At 41.8% G+C, this 22687-nt stretch overlaps 4 protein-coding genes across 9 annotated transcripts in view; 2 read left to right on the forward strand and 2 right to left on the reverse strand.

Moving 5' to 3' along the window:
• LOC108005621 (adenylate cyclase type 6) overlaps nucleotides 1–4907 on the forward strand; it is a 47159-nt gene extending 42252 nt beyond the window's left edge. For all 5 annotated transcript variants that reach the window (XM_036815921.3, XM_065865113.2, XM_036815919.3 and 2 more), the window contains exons 26-29: nucleotides 8–177; nucleotides 287–468; nucleotides 971–1095; nucleotides 1964–4907. In XM_036815921.3, coding sequence (XP_036671816.3) covers nucleotides 8–177; nucleotides 287–468; nucleotides 971–1095; nucleotides 1964–3178 — 1692 coding nt within the window. In that variant the 3' untranslated portion in view covers nucleotides 3179–4907. The remainder of the gene's footprint in view (nucleotides 1–7; nucleotides 178–286; nucleotides 469–970; nucleotides 1096–1963) is intronic.
• On the reverse strand, nucleotides 4893–8927 carry st (ATP-binding cassette transporter scarlet). The gene is made up of 7 exons (XM_017068946.4): nucleotides 8496–8927; nucleotides 8256–8305; nucleotides 8026–8162; nucleotides 5910–6875; nucleotides 5372–5613; nucleotides 5210–5310; nucleotides 4893–5153 (listed from the first exon to the last, which is right to left on the reverse strand). The coding sequence occupies exons 1-7, from the start codon at nucleotides 8831–8833 to the stop codon at nucleotides 4978–4980; spliced, it is 2010 nt and encodes a 669-aa protein (XP_016924435.3). The 5' UTR covers nucleotides 8834–8927; the 3' UTR covers nucleotides 4893–4977.
• Nucleotides 8928–10210: 1283 nt separating this feature from the next.
• The window catches only part of LOC108011297 (elongation factor-like GTPase 1), an 80773-nt gene continuing 68296 nt past the window's right edge, over nucleotides 10211–22687 (reverse strand). Inside the window, exons 5-6 of the mRNA XM_036815922.3 lie at nucleotides 16031–16237; nucleotides 10211–10345 (exon numbers count right to left, since the gene is read on the reverse strand). Of these exons, the coding sequence (XP_036671817.3) occupies nucleotides 16049–16237 (189 nt within the window). The 3' untranslated portion in view covers nucleotides 10211–10345; nucleotides 16031–16048. The remainder of the gene's footprint in view (nucleotides 10346–16030; nucleotides 16238–22687) is intronic.
• Nucleotides 10552–15652, forward strand: LOC108011296 (probable peptidoglycan muropeptide transporter SLC46). Of its 2 annotated transcripts, none has more exons than XM_036815924.3 (5): nucleotides 10552–10803; nucleotides 12430–13215; nucleotides 14438–14776; nucleotides 15000–15328; nucleotides 15392–15652. In XM_036815924.3, the coding sequence occupies exons 1-5, from the start codon at nucleotides 10801–10803 to the stop codon at nucleotides 15513–15515; spliced, it is 1581 nt and encodes a 526-aa protein (XP_036671819.3). In that variant the 5' UTR covers nucleotides 10552–10800; the 3' UTR covers nucleotides 15516–15652. The 2 variants fall into 2 exon arrangements, with proteins under 2 accessions (XP_036671819.3, XP_036671818.3); XM_036815923.3 differs by lacking the exon at nucleotides 10552–10803 and adding an exon at nucleotides 11246–11467.

A 22687-nucleotide genomic window follows, 5' to 3' on the forward strand; every position in this document is an offset into this window, starting at 1 on the left:
GTTGCAGGACCTGTACCACGAGCAATGCGACTCGGTGTGCATCTTGTTCGCCAGCATTCCCAACTTTTCCGAGTTCTACGTGGAACTGGAGGGCAACAACGAGGGCGTGGAGTGCCTGCGACTGCTCAACGAGATTATCGCCGACTTCGACGACCTGCTCAGCGACGAGCGCTTCCGGTGAGTCCCCCCATTTCCGTTTCCCCTTTGCTGTCCTAAACGGTTTTAACCACTTTGCTGGTTGGGGCCATTTCCGGCCACCATCTTCCTTCCTCCTTCCATGCGGCAGCTGCATCGAGAAAATCAAGAGCACGGGCGCCACTTACATGGCGGCATCCGGACTCACGGCCAACACCTGCGACCGGGTCAACTTCAGCCACGTGACCGCCATGGCCGACTACGCCCTCCAGCTGTTCGACAAGATCGAGGAGGTCAACATGCACTCCTTCAACAACTTTCGGATGCGAATAGGTGAGCAACTCAATCTTTGTCTTTTTGGCTTGACATTTCCCCTAGATTTAAAGGGGAAACTTAGAATGTTTTGAGATTTTCATCAATATAAATATTTTTTACTGATGTTTGCTTAGAAATATATCCATTTCTTATAGGAAATTTGAACATGTTTGCTTTGTTATCATATTCGAATACAGAAATGTTAATTTATATAATATTTATATACTATTTTTATATAAACTTGGATTTTATTTTCAAATTCTTTTTTATTACATAAAGAAATACTTCAAATAAATACTATATGACTTAAATCTTGTCTTAGATATTCCACCTTGATTCAAACATTATAAAACAACGCACTTTAATATGTTCTTCATGCAACAGAATATTCTTTTATTTAATTCAAACATTAAATACGATACTTTGAAATATATATTTTCAACCTACAATACAATATTTTTCCTCCTACATTTAACACTCTACTTTCACTACATTTTATTCCTTGTTTTTGTGTTTGCAGGGATTAACATTGGTCCTGTGGTGGCCGGGGTCATTGGAGCCTGCAAGCCCCAATATGACATTTGGGGCAATGCCGTCAACGTGGCCTCGCGAATGGACTCCACAGGTCTGGTGGATCACATCCAGGTGAGTCCTGATTAAATCATCAGCTAATCGCGTGCACTCAGCTGGATTTTATGCTGTCTCCACTTTCACCATCTAAAGTTTACGCTTGTTGCAAAAACTGAGAGATTCTGGTTGGGAAAGTTTTTTGGCAAGGGCGAAATGATGGCGGGGGCGGAGCCACGCCCACCTAATCAATTGCCACCTGGGCTGACCACTTTAGGGCCAAAGTTTTTAGTGCCAACGAAAACTTTTTGCCAAGGCAGACAGACACAAAAAGGGCACAGATATACATAGATGCACAAATACGATAAAGATATTTAAGAAATGGGGTGGACCTATATTTGAGAATGATTTATAATTTGAAAGCCAATTACTTTACTTTCTTAATGATAATAAGATTATTGAATAAAACAATGCCTTACGATTTTTTTTTTTAAGTTTTATGCTAAAATCGATTAAAAATCAAGTTATGGCCACAGAAAAAATTAATAAACTAAGAAAATATTTATAAGAAAACTAAATATAAATTTATTATATAACACATAACACTTTAACATAACTACTTCAGTGAAAACAATGGTCCACCTCAATACAGTAATGTGTGGATGTACATATACAGATAAAAATGCGCACTTGATTTTATTTGCCGTGCTTCGATGCTGTCAATAAAACGAAGCAAAGGCGAAGAAAATTTGCAAAGGAAATAAATTATTAAGCGGGCGACGCTCGAGGGGATTGGGTTCCTGGGTGTTATCATGAAATATGTAGCCACGGGTGAGTGGGTGAATCAATAAAAGCTGAGCCAGCTCCTTGTGCCCACGGCTGCAGCCATTGAACTTGTCAGCCGGAATTTATGTTATCGCTTGTTCTCCTTTCATCATTCCACCAGGTGACCCAGGAGATGCAGCAGATCCTTGAGGGGCGCGGCTTCGAGCTCACCTGCCGTGGCAGCGTGGATGTGAAGGGCAAGGGCTCCATGATCACCTACTTCCTCAAGGGCAAGAAGCCCATCGAAGTCAAGGAGGACCTGGCCCAGGTCGAAATTGAGCCACCCAAGACCTTGACTTTGGTCAAGGAGCCGGATAAGTCGGCCACCGATAAGGAAAAGCAGCTGGATCAGACCAAGGAGGATTACTTGGAGCAGGAGGATGACCTGCTGCCCTCGCCAGACATCGATATGAACTCCAATATGCAGAATCTGACGGCGCAGCGAAGGAAGTCCCTCTGCCGGCAGCACAACATATCCTCTTCCTTCGGCACCACCGTGAGCAGCTCCACGGGAATAACCCCCAGTATTTCCAACAGCTCCAGTGTGGTCACCATTGGCGCCCTGCCCACCATCCTGCGCAGTTGTAATCCAAATCCCACAACCACTGACAGTTGCTCGGAATGTGGAGGAGCCAGCAAGTCCCTGGCCACGCCCACTGCTCCGCCAAGGACCCTGGTGGCGGATCTCAAGGATGAGATAGCCCGGGATGAGAAGATTGGTTTGAAGGACTCCATTGAAAACCTGGAGATTCTGCTGAAGAACAACATCAGTCTGTCGGATCTGAGCAACAAGCAGCAGCAGAATCTCCGGGGTGAGACGAGCAGCTCCACCACCACCACTCTGCGGAAAAGGGACACCATTGTGAGCTTCAATGTGACGGAGATGGTGACCACCACAGCCACACCCTTCTCCTCCTCCTCGGGGTCATCCAACTCCTCGGCGCAGCCCAAGAAGCGCCGTTCGGTGACCACCATTGCGGCCAGTTTTACCACCTCCACAACCACTAGATTGTTGTCCAACGAGAGCCAGAGCTCCACGCAGACGGCGCCGGGAACCCTGGAGAGCGGTGGCTCCTCGGTGCCTGGCCAATCTTCCACGGAGAACTCATCACAGGACTGGCAGCCCCGAACAGCCTCACTGGAACCCAACCGAAGTCCCATAAAGACCTCGCAGTCCATGAGCCCCATCGGCCAGCTGACCACCGACGTCTTTGTCCTGCCCAACAGCCGGAGCATGGTGCTCATCAGCAGCACGAACGGATCGGTTTCCGGCATGGGAACGGGGGGCGGGGGCAGTAGCCCGAGGACCGGTGTCCTGCAGGATGTCAGCACGTAAAGGATGCGCAGGCAGCCGTGTAAATATGTACAAAACTACCGGCACTTAGCCTAGGCTTATAAGCCTCTATAGAGGTAGCAGTATATCTAAAGGTAAGGGTAAGGTAAGGATAGCGGTAATGATGGTAATGGTTAGGGTAAGAAGAGGTGGCTTGAAGATTGATTGGGCTTGCCAGTATTCAGTACAGTCGAACTTCTTTAGCTGGGTACTTTTCTGTTTTATTAAAACCCCGGTCATCTTTAAGGAATAGTACTTCAATCTATATGATGGCTATAAAATAAGATAGTAACATTATTGAAAACTTGGGAAAAATACCTATTCTAAACTTTATACTTCTGTATTATGAAAGACTTTATAATTTTTTTTAAATATAAAAACAAGAAATACACTTTTGTAGACTTCAGTTATACCAACCCTTCTTAAAAAGTATCGATCTACAGAAGTTCGACTTTACTTCCAGCTTTTCCCTATCCCTCGTATGATCTCGCATTTATTGTAGCTTTACATGTTCCTCAGTTAGCGTTTCAGGGCACCAACAAACAAGTAAATTCCATATCACACACATAACTAAAGTACGAAAGCAAGTTTTGCACTTCAACTGGGTACCAAAGAGCATTGTTAGAACTGTTAGGCATTCGATAGGTTGTAAGTTCGGAGGAAGGTCCTTGGAAAGGAGTGTAGGTGTGTAAGGTTCCTAAGTGTATTTGCAGTAGAGTGTAAATTTAAATGGCATAAGTGTGCAAAAGAAATCGAATTTAATGTTTATTGTCAAACGAACAAACAAACTAAGTACTACATGTTGTTGGGGAATGCAATTGTAAGCTATAAATTAATTAAATTCTTAGAAAATGTATTTCAATGAGTTTTACATTTGTGTTTAACAGATTACATTTAAAAAATACTTGCCAATTAATTTCATAATTAAATATTAAATCAACTTCACAGGAAGTTTTAAATGTAATGTTACGATGAAAGGTCCAATTGCATTCCCCGAAAGACACCACACCAAGCTAAGGAACAACATTAAATAACAATTTCCATGGAACTATATTCCAAGCATCACCATATCGATAAAAGGTATTTTTTGTGGCTATCCAGAGCTGGTGTTCTTTCATAAACTAAAACCAAAATCTGTCAATTGAAGAGCAACAAGAGAACCATATTGAATTGTTGCACAAACGATATTTACTTGAATATAAGTTTAAATAAACAGAGTATCAAATACGAGTAATGTTAAATGTTAAAACAGTATCGTTTATATGTAACGTTAAATGTGTTTCAATGTCTGTATGTCTCAATGTTGCTGAAAGCATCAACACTAAATGTAATTATAACTTTAGAATGGATGCAACATATATTATGCGCAAACAAAAAAAGGAAAAACATACAAAATTCTCGCTGTGATTTCTATGAAGAAGATGAAAAAGATGCATAAATTATTTTATAACCTTTTGTTACTTAGTTTTAACTCGCAAATTTTACGAAAGCCTCTCGGCCACTTTGACTACGGCTAGCTACGAACTATAATTTAACTGAGAATGAAGTATCCTATATAGTTTAAACTTAAGTGTATGCGTGTATTGAACTTGATGTTGATTAGCTTCGATGTTTAGTTTCAAGTTAATAAGGACAAAAATAAACCCAGTCAATGTAAATGTTTCATTGTGCAGTTAACAAGGAAAATAAAAAACAAATGTGTTAATAAATGGCGCTATTAATTTGGAAATTCTAGACATTATTTATTGGATGAATTCATAGCTTGGTAGTTATTATATTTACAGCATTCGAGCTGAGAGCTCTCACAGCTTCCGGGCCCTTCGCCAAAGACAGTAGTAACCCAGTAAATGGAACCCAAAGTACAGCCCCACCATGGCCAGTAAATTCCTATAGACATTGCTCTCGCTGAAGCTGTACTTGTCCAAAACATCCTGACCCGTGTGAAAGCAGGGCAAGTCGGCACTCTCCTGGAAGCACGCTATAAAAAAGATTAATAACCAATCCTTTAAAGTGGGTTCTGTTCCAAACACTTACTAATATTCTGCACTCCCGACCACTGAGCAACAGTCATAGCCTCATTGGCATACAGCATCCAGGAGAGAAATTGGGTCCACCAAAATGCCACTGGTAAGGAGCTGTAAATAAGTATACCCTTGACAGTAATGGTTTCCCAAACACAATTTAAACATCACTCACTTCACTTGTATAAAGATACCCGAGGTGATCATAAATATATAATCCAGTGGCACCAAATAAGCCATTGCCAGCGGTACTGAGTTGAAAGCCGTGGAGAAGAAGCAACCACAGGCTGTGGCCACATTCATCACCAGCACCACACTCATGGCAGTCACTCCGAAGGCATAGAAGGTGGACCTCAGACCCGTCAGCCAGTAGCAGATTATCACGAATATAAAGGGCTCAATTATCATTCCAGGTAGCTAACAAAGTACAAATAGTAAGGTAAAGTGTAACAGATATAAAGTCGAACTTTCATAACTCGAACCATATATCTCCAAAAAATGACAGAGACTTCGAGCCATAGAGTTAAGATCAATAGTAATAGATTTTAGACTTTGTAACTCGAACCATCTGCCGCCAAAAGAGTTTAAGTTATAGAGACTTTAAGTTATTGCCAATAGAACTAGCTCACTTTATAGAGACTTTTAGTTAGGGATGTTTGAGTTACGGAAAAAGACAACTGCAAGTGATGGTTACAAAACTCTTCAGCACTTACCAATGCCAGAATATTGGCAGTATAATACTGTCCCGTGGAATACAATCCAGATCGGGTTTCCCTCATGAAGAGCGGGAATCCCTGGGGAAAGAGGTTGAGCACGGAGTACATGGGATGGTAGGTATTCTCCGATATCATGATGAAAAGTGCTCCCTGTACCGCCTGAACTCCCAGCTGCGATGGTTCCGTGGTGCCGGCAAAACAAGCTCCGATAATAAATGCCATGGCGATCTTCTGAACGAACCTCAACCACTGGATCGTGGGATCCCTGAACAGGGTAAGCGATGCCCTCAGCCACACCACTTGGAAACGTTTATACCAGGCCACGCCCCTGAAGGACTCTACCTCCGTGTCGAAGGGGAAGTTGCCCGACTGGGCCATATGGATCTCCAGATTCACCAGCATATCCCTCTGCTTGGCCGCCGAACTGACGGCAAACTGATCACAAAGGTGCTGCGCCGATCTTTGCGAGGCCTGCTCATAGCCAGGATCGGTGGCCAGGACGCCAATGAGGAAATCCGCCGGATTGTAAGCCTCCGGGCAGTAGTAGCCATGATTGGCGAAGAAACTCAGGGCGTGCTGTGGCGAACCCGTGAAGGCCACTCTGCCATCGGCCAGCAGCATCACATTGTTGAAGTTGTCGAAGAGCTGCGAACTCGGCTGGTGAATGGTGCACAGGATGGTGGTGCCCTTCTGGGCCAACTCGTACAAGGTGGCCACCAGCTGTTGGGCACTGTAGGAGTCCAGGCCCGTGGTGGGCTCATCGCAGAACAGGATCACCGGATTGTTGAGCAGCTCCACGGCGAAGGCCAATCGTTTTCGCTCTCCGCCCGAAAGAACCTTCTTGTCATCGCCACTGCCAATTCGAGTTTGGGCCGCCGATAGAAGGCCGGTTCGCTCCAGCAGTTCGTTGATTATAAGACGACGTTCCTCTTTGGACACCCGACGATCCAGGCGAAGGTGGGCCTGGAATGTAAGGGGATAGTATTATTTAGAATATATAGTATAGTCTAGTATATTTATCCGAAAACGGAATATACAAAACAATTGATTACTGATGTTAGTAATATCGTTGTTTAGCTTAAATTGTTTAAGTAAATATTTTTTCAGCTTAGTTCAAAATAAACTGCCAATGCTAAAGTGTTCTCATTAAAAAACAAGGAAGAACGCTATAGTCGAGTACCTCGACTATCAGATACCCGTTACTCAGCTATATGGAGATATGCAAGCAGCAAAGCGAGATTAAAATGCGCCACCTACCGGCGGTATACAGATTTAAGCGTTATGGGCGTTAGAGTGGGCGTGGAAAATTTTTTTTGGATCAATCGATAGGTATCGACGAGACCAATACATTTCAGTTAAAATTTTTTATCTAGCATGAAAATTGTGGGCGTCACAGGTTTTCGCGGTTTGTGGGCGTTAAAGTGGGCGTGGCAAACTTTTTTTTGGGTCAATCGATAGGTATTGATGAGAACAATACATTTCAGTTAAAATTTTTATTCTAGCATCAAAACTGTAGGAGCCACAGTTTTGGGCGGTTTGTGGGCGTTAGAGTGGGCGTGGCACTGTGCTGAAACAAACTTGCGCTGCGTAAGAAGCTCAGGTATCTGCACGCCAAATCTCAATAGCCTAGCTCCCATAGTTTCCGAGATCTCAGCGTTCATCCGGACGGACAGACAGACGGACAGACGGACAGACGGACATGGCTAGATTGACTCGGCTAGTGATCCTGATCAAGAATATATATACTTTGTGGGGTCGGAAACGCTTCCTTCTGCCTGTTACATACTTTCCGACGAATCTAGTATACCCTTTTACTCTACGAGTAACGGGTATAAAAACTTGTATAAAGGCCAAACAATTATTTATAAAAATATACTACAAACTTTTTCTAAAATAAAAAAGAAACATTTCAATTTTAACTCCAGATAGTAGGGTCTATCTATAAGTAACCTGAATAAAAATACAAAGAAAGTAAAGAATTTTTTATAACTTCCCAAAGAACTTGCGAAGCACCTCCAAAGACAAAATATTCTATTTATAGAGTCTCGTAAAGAGACATAATCCCCCTTAAGATACACAGAGGTCTACGTGCATCACCCATACCATACCATACCATAAAGTTCAAGTGCTCCAGAACAGTCAGAGATCCGAGAAAGAGGTCATCCTGGTAGACGTAGCCGCTGATGCGGTGCATGAAGGGCCCGATGCGCCGGCCGTTTATCAGAATGTCGCCTTGAACCACGGTCCCGGCTGCAGCGCAGATCCCAATGCAAATGGAACGGGACGGAGATAATGGGGATCAGTCTAATCTTATCGGCGGAACTACTCGGTAGTACAACTTACCCGGCTGTCGAAAGGCAAGTGTCGACATTAGTGTTGTCTTTCCAGAGCCACTGTGAATGGGAGATGTTTTATGAGGGGACGAAACTTAGAGAAATCTTTGCTTATCAGTATGGTTGTTATAATAAGACAAAAATTAGAGGACTTGACATAGTTAACACGTTTTTGGTCATCTTGTGTCTCGGGCACATTCCACTCGAGTGCACCTGATCTCAAGTGGTATCGATTTCTGCAGCAGCTTACCTCGAGCCCATTAAAGCCATCAGAGTGCCCGGTTGAATGGCCCCCGTGGAGTTGTTGATGATCCGCTTCATTCGCTGGCCGGAACCCCCAACATTGGTATACACGCAGAGATCCCTCCACACCAAGGTGGCTCCCTGTTCCGTGGGCGACCATTTGCTGTAGCTCCTTAGGGGCAAACTCCTTTCCGAACTATTGCGTTTCGACAACTTGGGTGTGCTGTCCAGGCTGGGCACCTCGATGGTACTGCCCACCGGCATCAATTGCAGCTCGTGTTGCTCCACCGGAGCTGGAGGTCCCGGGGCCTCCACATCGATCAGCTTGCTCTCTGAGTCCGACATTGTCTTTGGGTTCTACCTCACTAGATCTCACGGCTGAGGAGTCTGATTTTTTCTGAACCGAAGCGTGCCACAGCTGGGCAACAACTAACCAGCTAAACCCTGCTGAGAAGTTGTCACAGCCAAGTTGACGGTAAGATAGACAGGCACAGTGAGTATTGGATAAAAGGCACTGGGAATTAAGAAACTCGGTCTATAAAAATAGATTACTTAGAACAAATCTCATAACAAAAATGAATACATATTGTATTAAAAGACTAGTGTTAATATGGTAATTTTAAAAAGTATGTATTATTATTATAAAGATATGTTGCTTATGAAGGTTATGTGTATATAGCTATAAAACCCTTACTCTCCCTTTTTTTAAATTATTAGAGTACTATAATTTAAACATGTATTTTTTCTATGATTACACAAGCTTTTAAGCAAATTTTTTTGTTTGAATATTTTTAAAGCATGTATATTTTTCGTTTAGTTTAAGACCCAATGTATATGTACTTCTTTATTCAATAAGTTCAAGAATTGTTACTCGAACGTATTTTTCAGATTTTTTAACACATTAGCTTAAGGAGGTTCAATCTGAGCTATTATATAATTTTTTATCATTTAAATAAATGTTCTCCCTACTAATGACCACAGTGGTGCCCAGCACCCCACAATGCAAATATGGTAAACTTGGGATCTGAGGTGCGGGGCCCACAATCTTTAGGGTGGCCCTGGCAGCGAGCATTCGATCGTCTTGCTGTTTCCCGACCGCTTGGGAAGCAGCGGACTTAGGCGGCGGCTCCAATTACCATTGCCAGCGGAAAATGCAGTCCAGACCAACCCACCGGGAAGCCCCGCAGGGCCAGAGTCATCCAAGCAGCCAGCGGGAAAACCGCCGCTGCCTCGGGAAAGCCAACAACCAGATGGGAACCCATTCTCGTCTCTGTTTTGCTACGGGCTTTCGCATTCATATCGTGCAAAAGGGGACCCAGAAATTAATTCAGAATAAATAAATGTCTGCGTACCTACAGCTGTGATTGTCACACCTGTGAAAAACTAATTTTCTAAATGGTGGTTGTACTCATGTGGTACTCATGTTGTCCTGGAATCTTTAACTTAACGTTTTACAAAAGGATTTTAAGAAAAATGAATGGTCTGCATACTATAATCCTACCTGATATTAGTAAACTCTAAGCACTGGCCTTTGCAACTATTGTTTAAACCGCACAATGCACTTTAAACAATAACAGAAACTTACTTTTAAACGTTCAGTGTGATTTTATGCTGGCATACTTTTAGGCAGTTTCCACCTACCCGGTGTAAAATTTCTAGATCATGTTTAAAATAAAAGAGTTTAAAATGTATAAATATTTTTTATAAAAACAAAATTATTTATTTTTTAACAGTTTTATACAATTTTTACATTTTATTTGTTTATAAATGCATTGTACAAAACAAAACGTGTATGTCATTCCTCAACACACAATTTAATATAGAGTTTTTTGTGTCAGGCTGAAAAGCGTTTGAGGTCTGAAATAAAAGAAAAAAGTTTGAGGATTAAAAAGGTTTTTCAACCTATGGGAAAATCCCATTGCATACTTAATAATATAGAGTGAAGAATAATCTAAATAGTAGCTCAGATTGCATTGGAGGCCAATTCAAAAGAGTATCAGTATCAGCTTTTTGGCTGATAAGCCGTTTTTGAGTGGAAGGAACTGCCCTCTGGGTTCTCAGTTGCCGTCGAGCTATTAAGCGGATAAGTCGCATCCGACCGGTTGAAAATATTCATAATATCAGTAGAAAATAAGTGCAACGTAATGATGTGATATTCAATACACAAACAAATGGCAACAGCAGCAGAAACAGTTCAACAAAAATATAATATCTATGGTTTATTATTGCGCACAGTAAACAACACAGAAAATCTGTTTAGTAATTAAAAACCTAGCCATTTGGCTGGCAACTGAAAACAGTTATCGCTTTAAATGGCAGGCAGTGGTGTAAATCCAAACCTAATTGGTCTATAATTAAACTTCATAACACCTTATCGCGTTTAGTGTTTTATGGCACGTTTTTGATCTTAAATCGAAAAGGAAAGGTACGTGCGGTTCGATAAGGGAGTATGGAAAATATATAAAAAAAATTCTAGAAGACGGTAAATAAAATGGTTTAATAAAGCCACACGTGTTAACAATTAAATCTATAATTAGGAGAAATAACCGATTTAATAATTAAATTCTACGGTTTTAATTCTAATATAAATAACAAATAAGAATGAAGAGCTCATGATGTATATATTTTTACCAACTTAAAAACAACTACTAACATTACAGAATATAAACCATTCCTAACAATAATTGGTAAAAATAAAAAATTTGTTTAAGTGAAATAACCTTTTACTGATATACCCTAAAATTGAACGTTTACTCTCAGAAGTCTAATCTCCGACAAATTTGCAAAACAAACCACGATTGCCATGCAAATATTGAAAATTTAATCAATTGATAAGCTGCCTTTGGCGGTTAAATTTTGAATTTCGAAAGCTTAGCGGTAAAAAGCTTTGAACCCAACACCCCTAAAACCGAAAAGAAAACACATTTAACATCGCGGGAGAGAAGGCGAGTGCGCAGAGTGAAAATGAGCGCCACAGAGGTGAGTGTTTTGCTCAATTTTGTCAGCCGCTAAGTGGTTTGTTTTTGTTTGCGACGCGGCTAAATTTAACAAAAACACAAAGTGGTGGACCAAAATAAAGAAATAACTTCAGCGCAATTAGTTCTGATTTTTCGCATTTAAATAAATCACATAAATTAAAGCGTCGGGATTCGTTAAACGATTACGTATGCCAATATGATGCCAAATCAACGCGCGGGGAACCCAAGCAAACTGAAAAACTACTTTGAAAAAAAAAACAGAAACAACAGACATGACCTTCAATTTCGAATCTGTTATGCATTATTGATTTTATATTTTGTGTATCGTTTCAAAACGAAAAATAGTGAACAAATACTCGTAAAATTCATAAAATGTAATACGAGAAGATGCTTATCACTTTGTTTACTAGCTAAAAAAAAGTATCACCATGTGGTGCCGGTCAAAATGTTAAGGTCATGGTGACATACGAATGCTCTACTGTACTGATATAGAGAAAATGTGGAAAAAATTAAAAAAGTATATTATATTATATTATAAAAAAAACGTTTTTGGAAAATCAAAAAATTAATATCAGACCTAAACAAATGTTTGTATACAATTTTAAAAATATTTACTTTAAAGGAATTTAGATGTTGCCAGTAAATATTATAACTATTGATTTTAAATGATATACGAAAATGATTATGTTAAAATTGGATAGTTTTAATAAACTCAAGAAGCTAATATATGTATGTGCAGTAGAACTTCTTCTAATATTTAACCTTCATATGTAAATAAATCCATTCGCGTATAGAAAAATATGAAAACGATTTAATATCAAAACCACCTCTTGGTAGAGTATACATCTTTTTAAAACGAGTTTCAAAGTTTGGTCAGAGCGCAACCCTCAGTTCTCCTCAAAACCGACGGCATTGCCAGCATCAAGAAAAACGCGAATTCCAAAATCCCTTGCATACTTGCAGGCACCCACCGGAAATGCGGCACAAAGACGCGACAGTCGGACTAGTGAAAACAGTGAGAACAGCGCTTCCGGTGATGCTAGGGGGCATCGGGACGAGGGGTCGGGACGCACCGCCTGCCAGTGGGCGTGGCACGTGGTCAAATCGACCTCCGTGGAGCCCACAATGTTCCTGTACATGTCCGCCTTCATGATCACCTCGGTGGTGGAGCAGAACTTCTTCCTGTACAAGTCCTGTCGGGTGAACAACAATTTCACGGAGGAGATCTGCCGGAATCTCAACAAGGCGGAGAACGAGGAGTACTGGAGAAAGTCCACATCGACCAATGCCCGGTTCCTCCAGTGGGAGAGCATCTCCGCCCACGTTTTCACCATAATTTTGGCCCTTTTTCTGGGCTCCTTCTCCGATCGTCGAGGCAGAAAGTTGCCGATGCTCATGGGACTGGTGGGCAAGTTCATTTACTCCACGATGATAGTGGTCAATGCCAGGATGCCCACGTGGCCGGTGCAGTACATCATCTATACGGCCACCCTGCCATCGGCCTTGACGGGTGCGGATGTGGCCATTTTTGCCTCCTGTTTCGCCTACATCTCGGACATTTCCACGCTGGAGCAGCGCACCATGCGGGTGACCATTCTGGACGTGATCTATCTCAGTGCCATGCCCCTGGGCGTGGCCCTGGGATCGCATCTCTACTACAATGTCTTCAATCAGTCCTACGCGGACATGTTCACCGTGAACGCCTCGCTTCTGGCACTGGCCATTATCTACACTTTGTGCGCCCTTAAGGTGAGTTTGGCAGTCCTGCATATAGGATCATTTAATACAAGTCTTTTATAAAGTATATATCTAAAAACAGTAGAAAATCAAATGAATTTCGGAAATTTTTAAGCCTTTCAGAAAGTATGTGTTATAACTATTTACCATTATTTACCCTTTACTTCTTTTAAAGTATCCTTTACAAAAATAGCTATCCGATTTTGAGTAATATTTTGTTCTGATAGAAGTAAAAATAAAAACAAGGGAGAACGCTATAGTCGAGTACCTCGACTATCAGATACCCGTTACTCAGCTAAATGGAGATATGCAAGCAGCAAAGCGAGATTAAAATGCGCCACCTACCGGCGGTATACAGATTTAAGCGTTATGGGCGTTAGAGTGGGCGTGGCAAATTTTTTTTGGATCAATCGATAGGTATTGACGAGACCAATACATTTCAGTTAAAATTTTTTATCTAGCATGAAAATTGTGGGCGTCACAGGGTTTTGCGGTTTGTGGGCGTTAAAGTGGGCGTGCCAAATTTTTTTTTGGATCAATCGATAGGTATTGACGAGACCAATACATTTCAGTTAAAATTTTTTATCTAGCATGAAAATTGTGGGCGTCACAGGGTTTTGCGGTTTGTGGGCGTTAAAGTGGGCGTGGCAAATTTTTTTTTGGGTCAATCGATAGGTATTGATGAGAACATTACATTTCAGTTAAAATTTTCTATCTAGCATCAAAACTGTAGGAGCCACAGTTTTGGGCGGTTTGTGGGCGTTAGAGTGGGCGTGGCAGTCTACTGAAACAAACTTGCGCTGCGTAGGAAGCTCAGGAATCTGCACGCCAAATCTCAATAGCCTAGCTCCCATAGTTTCCGAGATCTCAGCGTTCATCCGGACAGACGGACAGACGGACAGACGGACATGGCTAGATCGACTCGGCTAGTGATCCTGATCAAGAATATATATACTTTATGGGGTCGGAAACGCTTCCTTCTGCCTGTTACATACTTTCCGACGAATCTAGTATACCCTTTTACTCTACGAGTAACGGGTATAATAAAATAATACTCATAGAATAGATACTAATTATAGTTATTTGGGTTCTGTTCTAAGCTAGGATTAAAAAGCTTAGAAATTTTATATATATGGGTGTCCCTATCCATTACTCCTCCAAGGTTTTTATCCATTAATTTATAGAGCGCGGATAAAACCTAAATATAACGTAATGTTTTTACTGCAACTTTCAGTGGCAGACGACTCCCAGACAGCGTTCGTTGAGGGAACTCGGCTGGTGTGGATTCTGGGGCGACTACTTTGACATGCAGCACATGAAGGACTCGCTGACGGTGCTGGCGAAACCGCGAAAAGGCCACAGACGCAGCTTTCTCATCATCCTGATGATCAGCATGGCCCTGTACACATTCCAGCGGGACGAGGGCCATTACCTGTACATGTACACCCAGGGCAAGTTCAACTGGGATGTCAGTGCGTTCAGCAACTTTAAGACCTTCAAGTCGTCAGCCTACGTGATTGCCATGCTACTAGGGGTGCCACTGATGAACAAGCTTCTGGGTTGGAGCGATACGGTACGTCCAAAAATTTAGTTATATGATCCTAATCACATATGTACATTTTATGACCATTTCGATTTTAAAATATAATTTAAACCCTTTTTATTTATTAATATTATTTTGAAGAGCTTATCGCAAGTTTAATGAACCGGATAGACATATGATAAAATGATTACATTTATTATTATTATTATATTATATGGTTATTATTATTATTTAACTTCCCTATCTATCGTAGGCCATCGTCTTTGTTGGCACCTGGGCCCATTCGATAGCCCGATTGTTCTTCTATTTTGCCACCAATACCGATTTGCTCTACGCTGGAGCCGTGGTCTGTAGTTTGGGTCCGATTGTGGGTCCCATGATCAGGGCCATGGCCTCTAAAATTGTACCCACATCGGAGCGTGGAAAGGTATTCGCCCTACTCTCTGTTTGCGATAATGCGGTGCCCCTTATCAGCGGTGTTTGCTATTCGCAACTTTATCTGGCCACCATGAATACCAATTATGGAGGAACTGTCTTTATGCTAACTATTGTCACCCAGATAGCTGTCTTTGTACTGACACTGTAAGTAATCTTGAAACCCTTTTTTTCCACCTTTTACTAATTTTTTTTATATCTAATTTTAAGTTGCATTCATATTATTTTGGGCAAGAACTCACTGGCCGTTCCAGAAGTTCCAGAGAAGGAAAGCGGACTTATAAGCCAAAAGGAGGCTATCCAGGAGACTACTTCTGAGGAGGATAAAAGTTAGCTAGGCTTTTACATATTACACACTATGATTCCTAAAAAAGACATGAATTCAGGGAAGGCAGCTATTGCATGGGAAATGTTTCCCATGGATATCAATCCCATACAAGCACCTTCAATAAATATTCTATATTTTCCTAACTCTGGACTTACCATTCATGAATTTGCATTTACAGGTACTCGAATTGGGATTTCTATCAATTGATTTAAATACCTTTATCATTTTTCCGGGGTTTTAAAAAAGTTTGATTGAGTTGTTATTTATTAAATAAAAAAGTAGAGGCTTACCAAGAAATGGTTAGAAAAGTACATTATTTTAGAACATTACAAGATTTGCTTTAAAAATAAACAAATTTGAAATTATATATTTTTCAAAGTTAGTCAAGCATCTTTAGATTTGATTTCCTATCCAGATTATTATAATGTTCTATGAAAAATTGTATTTTTTAAATAGACAGTGATCATCTTTCAAAGGAAGGGGTTTTCTTTAATCCAATTTTTGTTAATTTAAAAACTTACTCCAAGTTTCCTGCGAAATCACTTGTTCTTGGAGAGGGTGCGCTGCTTCTCGGCATGCTCCACCACCTGCTCGTCCACGAAGAGGCCCTTCCTCCGCCGGACACTGTCCATGTAGACCTTGGCCCGGTTGGCTGAGTCCGCCTTCTCGCCGAAGTGCATCAGCTCCTCCTCGGTTGTCGGCAGCCAGAAGGGATCGATATCAATCACCTGTAAGCAGAGGCAGGGTGTAAATTCCGGGAAATCATTTAGGCACTTGAGACGGGACAAAGGAATGAGGCGTCGCTGTGTCTATGCGCCTGCGCCTCGCAATGGATTGGATTTGGGTTGGGTTTTTCTGGCTAGGTCGGGGTATTTCGTTATGGGTTTTCGAGGCCCAGGCCCAGGGTCTTTTGTCTCATCGCCAGGGAAAGCGTGCACTTTCACATCTTCATTGTTTGGACTCGAGAGGCTGCGACAAAGGACTCGACGCTTAATGACTTTCAAAGGACGCAGGGACACGCATTGCACGTTACGTGATAGGGCAGACTCGCCAGGATACGCAGGACGAGGCTCGAGGAGAACGAGGTTCCTCAAGTTCCTCAATGGCGTGAAGAGCGTTTCCTGCGCTTGATTGATGATTGCCTCCTGCGAGGCGAACCACTTGAGAATCTCTGGTGTGAGATCAGCGTTGTTTTGTTTTCCTTTCTTTTTTTTTCAGCAAGGACTCAAGACGCAGCGGGCGGGTGTCGAGCGGTTCGTTGGAAAAACTCAGCACTCTCCCACTCTAGAATTTCGGTTTGGTTCCACTCTTTATGAATTCCCTCATCAATGAAGAAACTTGCTCGAAACTGATTAAGATGCTGAGGCATTGGTCTTTTGCCAGAAAGAAATATTTCTTTGCACAGCAAAAAATATCATAGACATTAGGAACATCATATCACAAATAATAATTTAACATTGTAGTTAGGAAAGTTAAAAATGTGATAAATATTTAAATGACCATGTCCAAAAGTGTCTGTTAGTTAAGATACTACTATATGCGTATTTAAGATTTGATTAAGATTTTTGCGCAGTGCGTGTTCTGGGCCATCTGTTCGCACTACGCTAAACTGCGGGCCCTCGAACATCTTCGCAATCCCATGTAGATCATTATCGGGCACAAAGTTTCGCTTGTTTAACAACAGCCAACAACGCCAAGTGGCCAAGGGATCGAAGGGAACAATGGGGGCACTTTAGGGAGCCGAGCAGTAGTCCTCGACAAGGTAAGGCAATCCCAGTTGGCAGTCCCTACTATCCCAATCCCAATCCCAGTCCCAGTTCGCAGTTCGCAGTTCTCAGTTCACAATCCCTGTCACAACAAAACAGAAACGCAAAAGCGAGACTGCCATCCTGCGCATGCGCAGCAGCATCCAATCTTTCCATCGGTACCCATCCCCATCCATACCTCCTCCACCAATACCTCTACCCATCCCCATTCCCAACATTCCCACTCCAAATCTCGGGCAGAAAACGGAGGAGACCCTGTGGCAGCTGAAGTGCTCCAGAAGTGCGCAGAACTTGCGTCTGAGCCGGGCCAGACAAATGAGCAGCCAGCCACCAGCAGGCAGATGAGTGCACTGCCACAAAAACTGGACCATTAACTGTCCTTAATATTCTAGAAATGTGTCTTTTTTAAGAATTCTAAATAATTAAACATTAAGCTCGTGGATAGGAATGCAAAACTGTTTAAAGTATTCTTGGGTTATATCGTAAACTACATAGATGATTTACAAAACAAGGTTTAGTATAAGTAAAGCCTTGAACCACTTATATAATTACTAATTTTTAAGACGGTCTAGCCCATTGAAGAAAATGACATTTTAGGTTATTACTTGTAGAATAATATATGTTAAAAATGTTTATAAAAGGAATTATTAAATATAAACATCAGCTTTTGAATACGAATATTATAATTTAGTATTAGACTATTTTAATAGCGAAACCAAGAAAGGTTACATGATTTTTGCCAATGTCCTTTTGGCCAAAAACCCACTTATAACATCCCAGGAAGGTGGTTATCCCCACTAATGCAGCACCACGCTCCAGATTACAGGCGATTCAAAGGCTCTGTTCCCCCAAATCTCCACCTCCACCACCACCATTCTCCCATCTTGAGGTTGAAATATTATGAAAAATATTGGAGCGGCCGCAAAAACCAAAACCAAACGACGTGACATCAACACACACACTTGGCATGGTACCATATTATACTATATTATATGGTAGGGTATATCGCTCTGTATCTCCAACTCTCTTTGCACACACGTGTTCTGTATCTGTGTGGTTCTTATGAGCGGTGTGCGTGTGTGTGTGTGTGAGTGAATGTGTTTACCTGTCCAACCGCGCGCGGTTTGTATGCAGGTAATTTACGCGGCAGCTACCGAAATACGCTGAAGTCCGTCGGTCCGTCGGTCCGTCGGCCCGCTTGTCCATTTGTCCGCCTGTCCGTTTGTCCGCTTGTCCGTCCGCGACCAAGACGAAGTTGAGATTATTATCGCGCGCCAGAAACTGGCTGAAAGACTGTGAAAGAGACCGGGCCCAGAGAATATAACTCGATTCGAGTCGAGTCGAGTTGATTCGAGAGACTTGGGGGCCTGGGCCTGTAAAAGTCTCCAGCGAACGGACAGCGGACAGTGGACGGCGGACGGCGGACGGCGGACTACGATGAGCGTCATTTTGACAGCCAGCGAGCGGACAATGCAAACCACGTTCCACTTAAGAACAACAACAACGATAGCAACAACAATCCTTTGGCCACTTGGATAAACACTTGCCTTGGCATGGATATATCCCTACACTGAGAGAAAGTATTGCCACATTATTTAGAAAATGTCGTCGTGTTAGTATGTAACTAAATCTTATTATTTATAGGTGCTTTAAAACTAACTCTTACATTATCATAAATAAATCATAAATTAAGATCAATCGGAAAATTCGTAATTGAGGATTATTTATTAACAAGAAAAGTAATTTCTGGTAGTGCTATACTCTATGATAGATAATGACAAGGTCTTAAAAAAATAATAATTTTAAATATACAAATAAATTATTTAATTGTGTTGGTTTGGTTATGAAAAGATAGCCATTTGGTGCACTCGCTATGGGATTCAGGATCTTTAGTAAAAGTTTTTTTAAAGAGGGTCTCTTAAGGAAGGAATATTATAGATATAGTAAAGTACTTTGAGTCCCTGATCTGGTTATTAATTTTTTTCCCAGTGTATTTGTATGTGTGTGCTTATTCGCACCAGGCAGACTTTAGGGCACTGCCATGCTCTCCCCCGCCCCTGGGCGATCCCCCTCTCCTGCTCCCTGACCCCCGCCCCCAACTCCACCTCCGCCCCAGTCCCAGCCCCGCCCCTTCGCTTTTGGCCCTTCCCCTACCCCCTCCTCCCCCCTCTTGCCCCACTCCCCACTCGACTGTCTCCACTGTAGACTTTCCCTTTGGTGGGGGGGGGCAGACTGTGGCAGGTATACAAAACGAGTTATCAGATTATTTGTTATTTGTCTTGGTTCTTTGCTCACAGTTTGTTGTGGCCGTGGCTGTTATGCTTTTGAAGTAGTTCCAGAGTTCCAGAACTGAGGTCTTGCATGCAAAGCGCGACAGGCAGCAGGAACACCAGCAACAGCAACAACAACAACCAGAACCAAATCATATGCAACAATCCGGACCAGAAGAAAACACGGAGCAGAGCGGCCTTAAAGTAAGACCAGTAGCCAAAGTTGTTATGTTATTTCTTTTTATTTTCCTTTTTTTTTCGGTAGGCTGCAGGTCTTGACCCTCTTCCTGCCCCGACCCCTGTCCCCACACACACACACACACGTAATCATAATAACAATCTTCGGGTTCATCAAGTGGCCAGAAGAGATGAGAAGTGCTTCAGCCAGCGAGGAGTGGGGGAAAAACAAAAGGAAGCACAAAATTAAATAATAACAAAAGCGCGCAAGACAGTAGCCACCCGAAGAAGAGGTATTTGTCGGCTGAACAGTGCAGCCCATTGCTGTAAGTCAAAAGAAAGTTCCATTAGTGAAACTATTTCTTTATGGGACCCAAATATTGTACATAAATTGGTATATATATACAGTTACAGGCCACTAAAATGATATCGAAGATATGAATGAGGAATGAGGAGGATGAATCAGGGATTCTCAAAACTGCAGATGATTGTAAAAAAACAATACCTGATTTACAAGAAAAATAACATTTAAGGTGGTAATTAAAATATATTTGAAGCAATTTTAACAAAATTTAGTCAGCTTAAGATCTTTAGATAAATTTAAACTAAGTTCTAAACTATATTCTATGATTATGTATTACGAAAAATGGAACACTACAATTATAATGACTGATAGTGGGTAGTTCTGTTAGAGATCTTTTTTAGAGATGAGTTTTATTTTAATTTAACAATTATAACATTGATTTATTGTTACAAATTTCCCACTTTTTTTTAGAATATCATTTAAAAATCCTCAATATTCTAATGGAGTACTTTCAATTTTCCTAATGAACCGCACTGTTGGCTTAACTGTTGAGCTCCTGTCTGCCGTCTTAATGCAGCTACGTGAAGTGAAAGACCAACGGCAGTAACAAGAAAAATTATGATATATGAAAACTGAAAATTAGTTTTTGTTGTCTTCGGTTTCTGTTTCAGCTTGCAGCTCACAGCTCACAGTTTGCAGCCCAGCTTGAAGCCTCCACATACCATACGTTAAAAGGTCATCCGCAGAGATGATTTCTTGCGGCTGCTGATCTGCTGATCCGGCGATGCAGATGCTTAACGAACTTATTGTGGGCCATGATGCGGCAAGAAATGGAAATGGCCTTTTGGGAACACGACTCCCCGACCCCCCGACTCCCCGAACCCCCCGCCTCTGGGCCCTTTTTTCCCGTTTTCCCCCAACCAGAAGTTGGCCACTCGAGTGAAGTTGACGCCTTCGTTGTTATTATGGGCACGTGACAACTGCGCCCACGGCTGAGAGCCCGGCCCACTCAACTGGCAGGTAGGGTTTACAGAAAGGGGAAAAAAATTAAAAGAAAGGGGGAGGGGGGTTGGGTGCCAGGGGGCGGGGTGGCCACTGGCCAACACATGTGGGCGTGGACAAAAGTGCTGAAACCAACCGTTTTAATTGCTCGGGCGAAAGGTAAGCTGAAATCCTAATTGTTTTCACTTTACCTTCGCCCAGAATAATGATCGAAATTGTAATTGAATCGAATAGCTTTCAGATACTTATCCACTTGTGTTGGCCAAACTAGTTTCCGTTAAGACTTTAACATAGATACGAGTTAAGATATAGACGCAATTCACATACAGAGAGAATATGGCCTTTAAAGTTATATAAAGACAAATATTTTAATCGAGGAAAGCTTAAATATTATTATAGCGTTTTTAATGAAAAATAAAAAATGTTATTTAGTTAGTCTGAAAGTGTTTTTAACTGAAATGCTATCAAGTTTTCTACATGTTTTGCATTTTAGTTACTGAAATTTGTGGGGAATTATTAATGGTTCAATGGGATTTTCATTCAAAGGCTGCTGAAACTGAATATGCCTAATGCTTCTATGTATTTTTTCTCTGTGCAATCCGACTCCCCTCCCACTTTCCCGCCCCTTTTCCACTTTTCCTGCTGTCTGGCGCTGGAAATGCGTAAGAAATTATACGAAGCAACGGCAAACAACATCTCCGTCGCCGGCAAAACTTGAGCTGAGAAATAGAAAATCGCCGGAAGTCATTATACAAAAACTTGTTGTTATCGATTGGTTGGGCGATATGGCCAACACTAGCATAAAAACACTAATAGAGGGACTTATACCCATACAGAATGCACGCACATTGGAAATATTTTTTATTCAGGCTACAAAACTAATTATTTGAATATACATATAAAAATAAAATTTAATAAAGGGATGATATAAAAATATTTAAAAAATTTCCAATTGAACGATAACTAAAATTGAGCTTTATTTTGGTTTATTTGATGTTAAGTTTCATAATAGGTTTGTTTTTCGAATTAAACAAATATGTTCTTTAATGACGATCTCCATAACTTTAAGTTCCAACCAAAAATTCTGTAGACTGTGGAACTTTATAATTATTTTTGGCTGAACTTGGCTCATCCGCTGATCTTGTCCCATCCGTTTTCGTCCAAAATCGTAAAACCGAAGGGAAAAATCATTAAGTTGGCTGTTAATTGTGGCCCACGACAAGGTCAGAATGCGATGGAGAAAGAAGGCGACTGGAAGAGAGAGGGAGTGAGTCTGGTTCGGGGCTTTGGGTTACCTCGAATGGCACACAGCTGCAGCTTCAAATGGACCATATAACTTTCAGTCCAACTGTTGCTGTTGCCATGTTGCTGCTGCTGCTGCTGTTGCTGCTGCTGCTGCTGTTGTTGCTGCCACTGAAGTTGCTGTTGCCATGTTGCTACTGCTGCTGGCTGTGGTTTAGCTTATAAGACTTCAACAGAAGGTAACAGAAGGCTCAGAGCAGCGTAAGCTGAGATTTTTATATTGACCACAGACAGCAGGCGAGAGTCTTGGGGAAAGGGAACTGGGAGGATCGGGGTCAGGAATAGGGGGAGTACAGTGAGGCACGCACATGGCATATGGTCGGACAGGCGCTGCACTTGTGCCCCATCAGCGGCAAC

Source organism: Drosophila suzukii, chromosome 3 (genome assembly GCF_043229965.1).
Source record: "Drosophila suzukii chromosome 3, CBGP_Dsuzu_IsoJpt1.0, whole genome shotgun sequence".
Classification (NCBI taxonomy): Eukaryota; Metazoa; Arthropoda; class Insecta; order Diptera; family Drosophilidae; genus Drosophila; species Drosophila suzukii.

Coding starts and splice junctions, on each gene's coding strand:
- LOC108011296 (XM_036815923.3), top strand. Junction 13,216..14,437: donor ACACTTTGTGCGCCCTTAAG/GTGAGTTTGGCA, acceptor TGCAACTTTCAG/TGGCAGACGACTCCCAGACA. Junction 14,777..14,999: donor TTCTGGGTTGGAGCGATACG/GTACGTCCAAAA, acceptor TATCTATCGTAG/GCCATCGTCTTTGTTGGCAC.
- st (XM_017068946.4), bottom strand. CDS start 8,833: ATGTCGGACTCAGAGAGCAAGCTGATCGATGTGGAGGCCCCGGGACCT. Junction 8,306..8,495: donor ATGGCTTTAATGGGCTCGAG/GTAAGCTGCTGC, acceptor TCCCATTCACAG/TGGCTCTGGAAAGACAACAC. Junction 8,163..8,255: donor ACTTGCCTTTCGACAGCCGG/GTAAGTTGTACT, acceptor TCTGCGCTGCAG/CCGGGACCGTGGTTCAAGGC.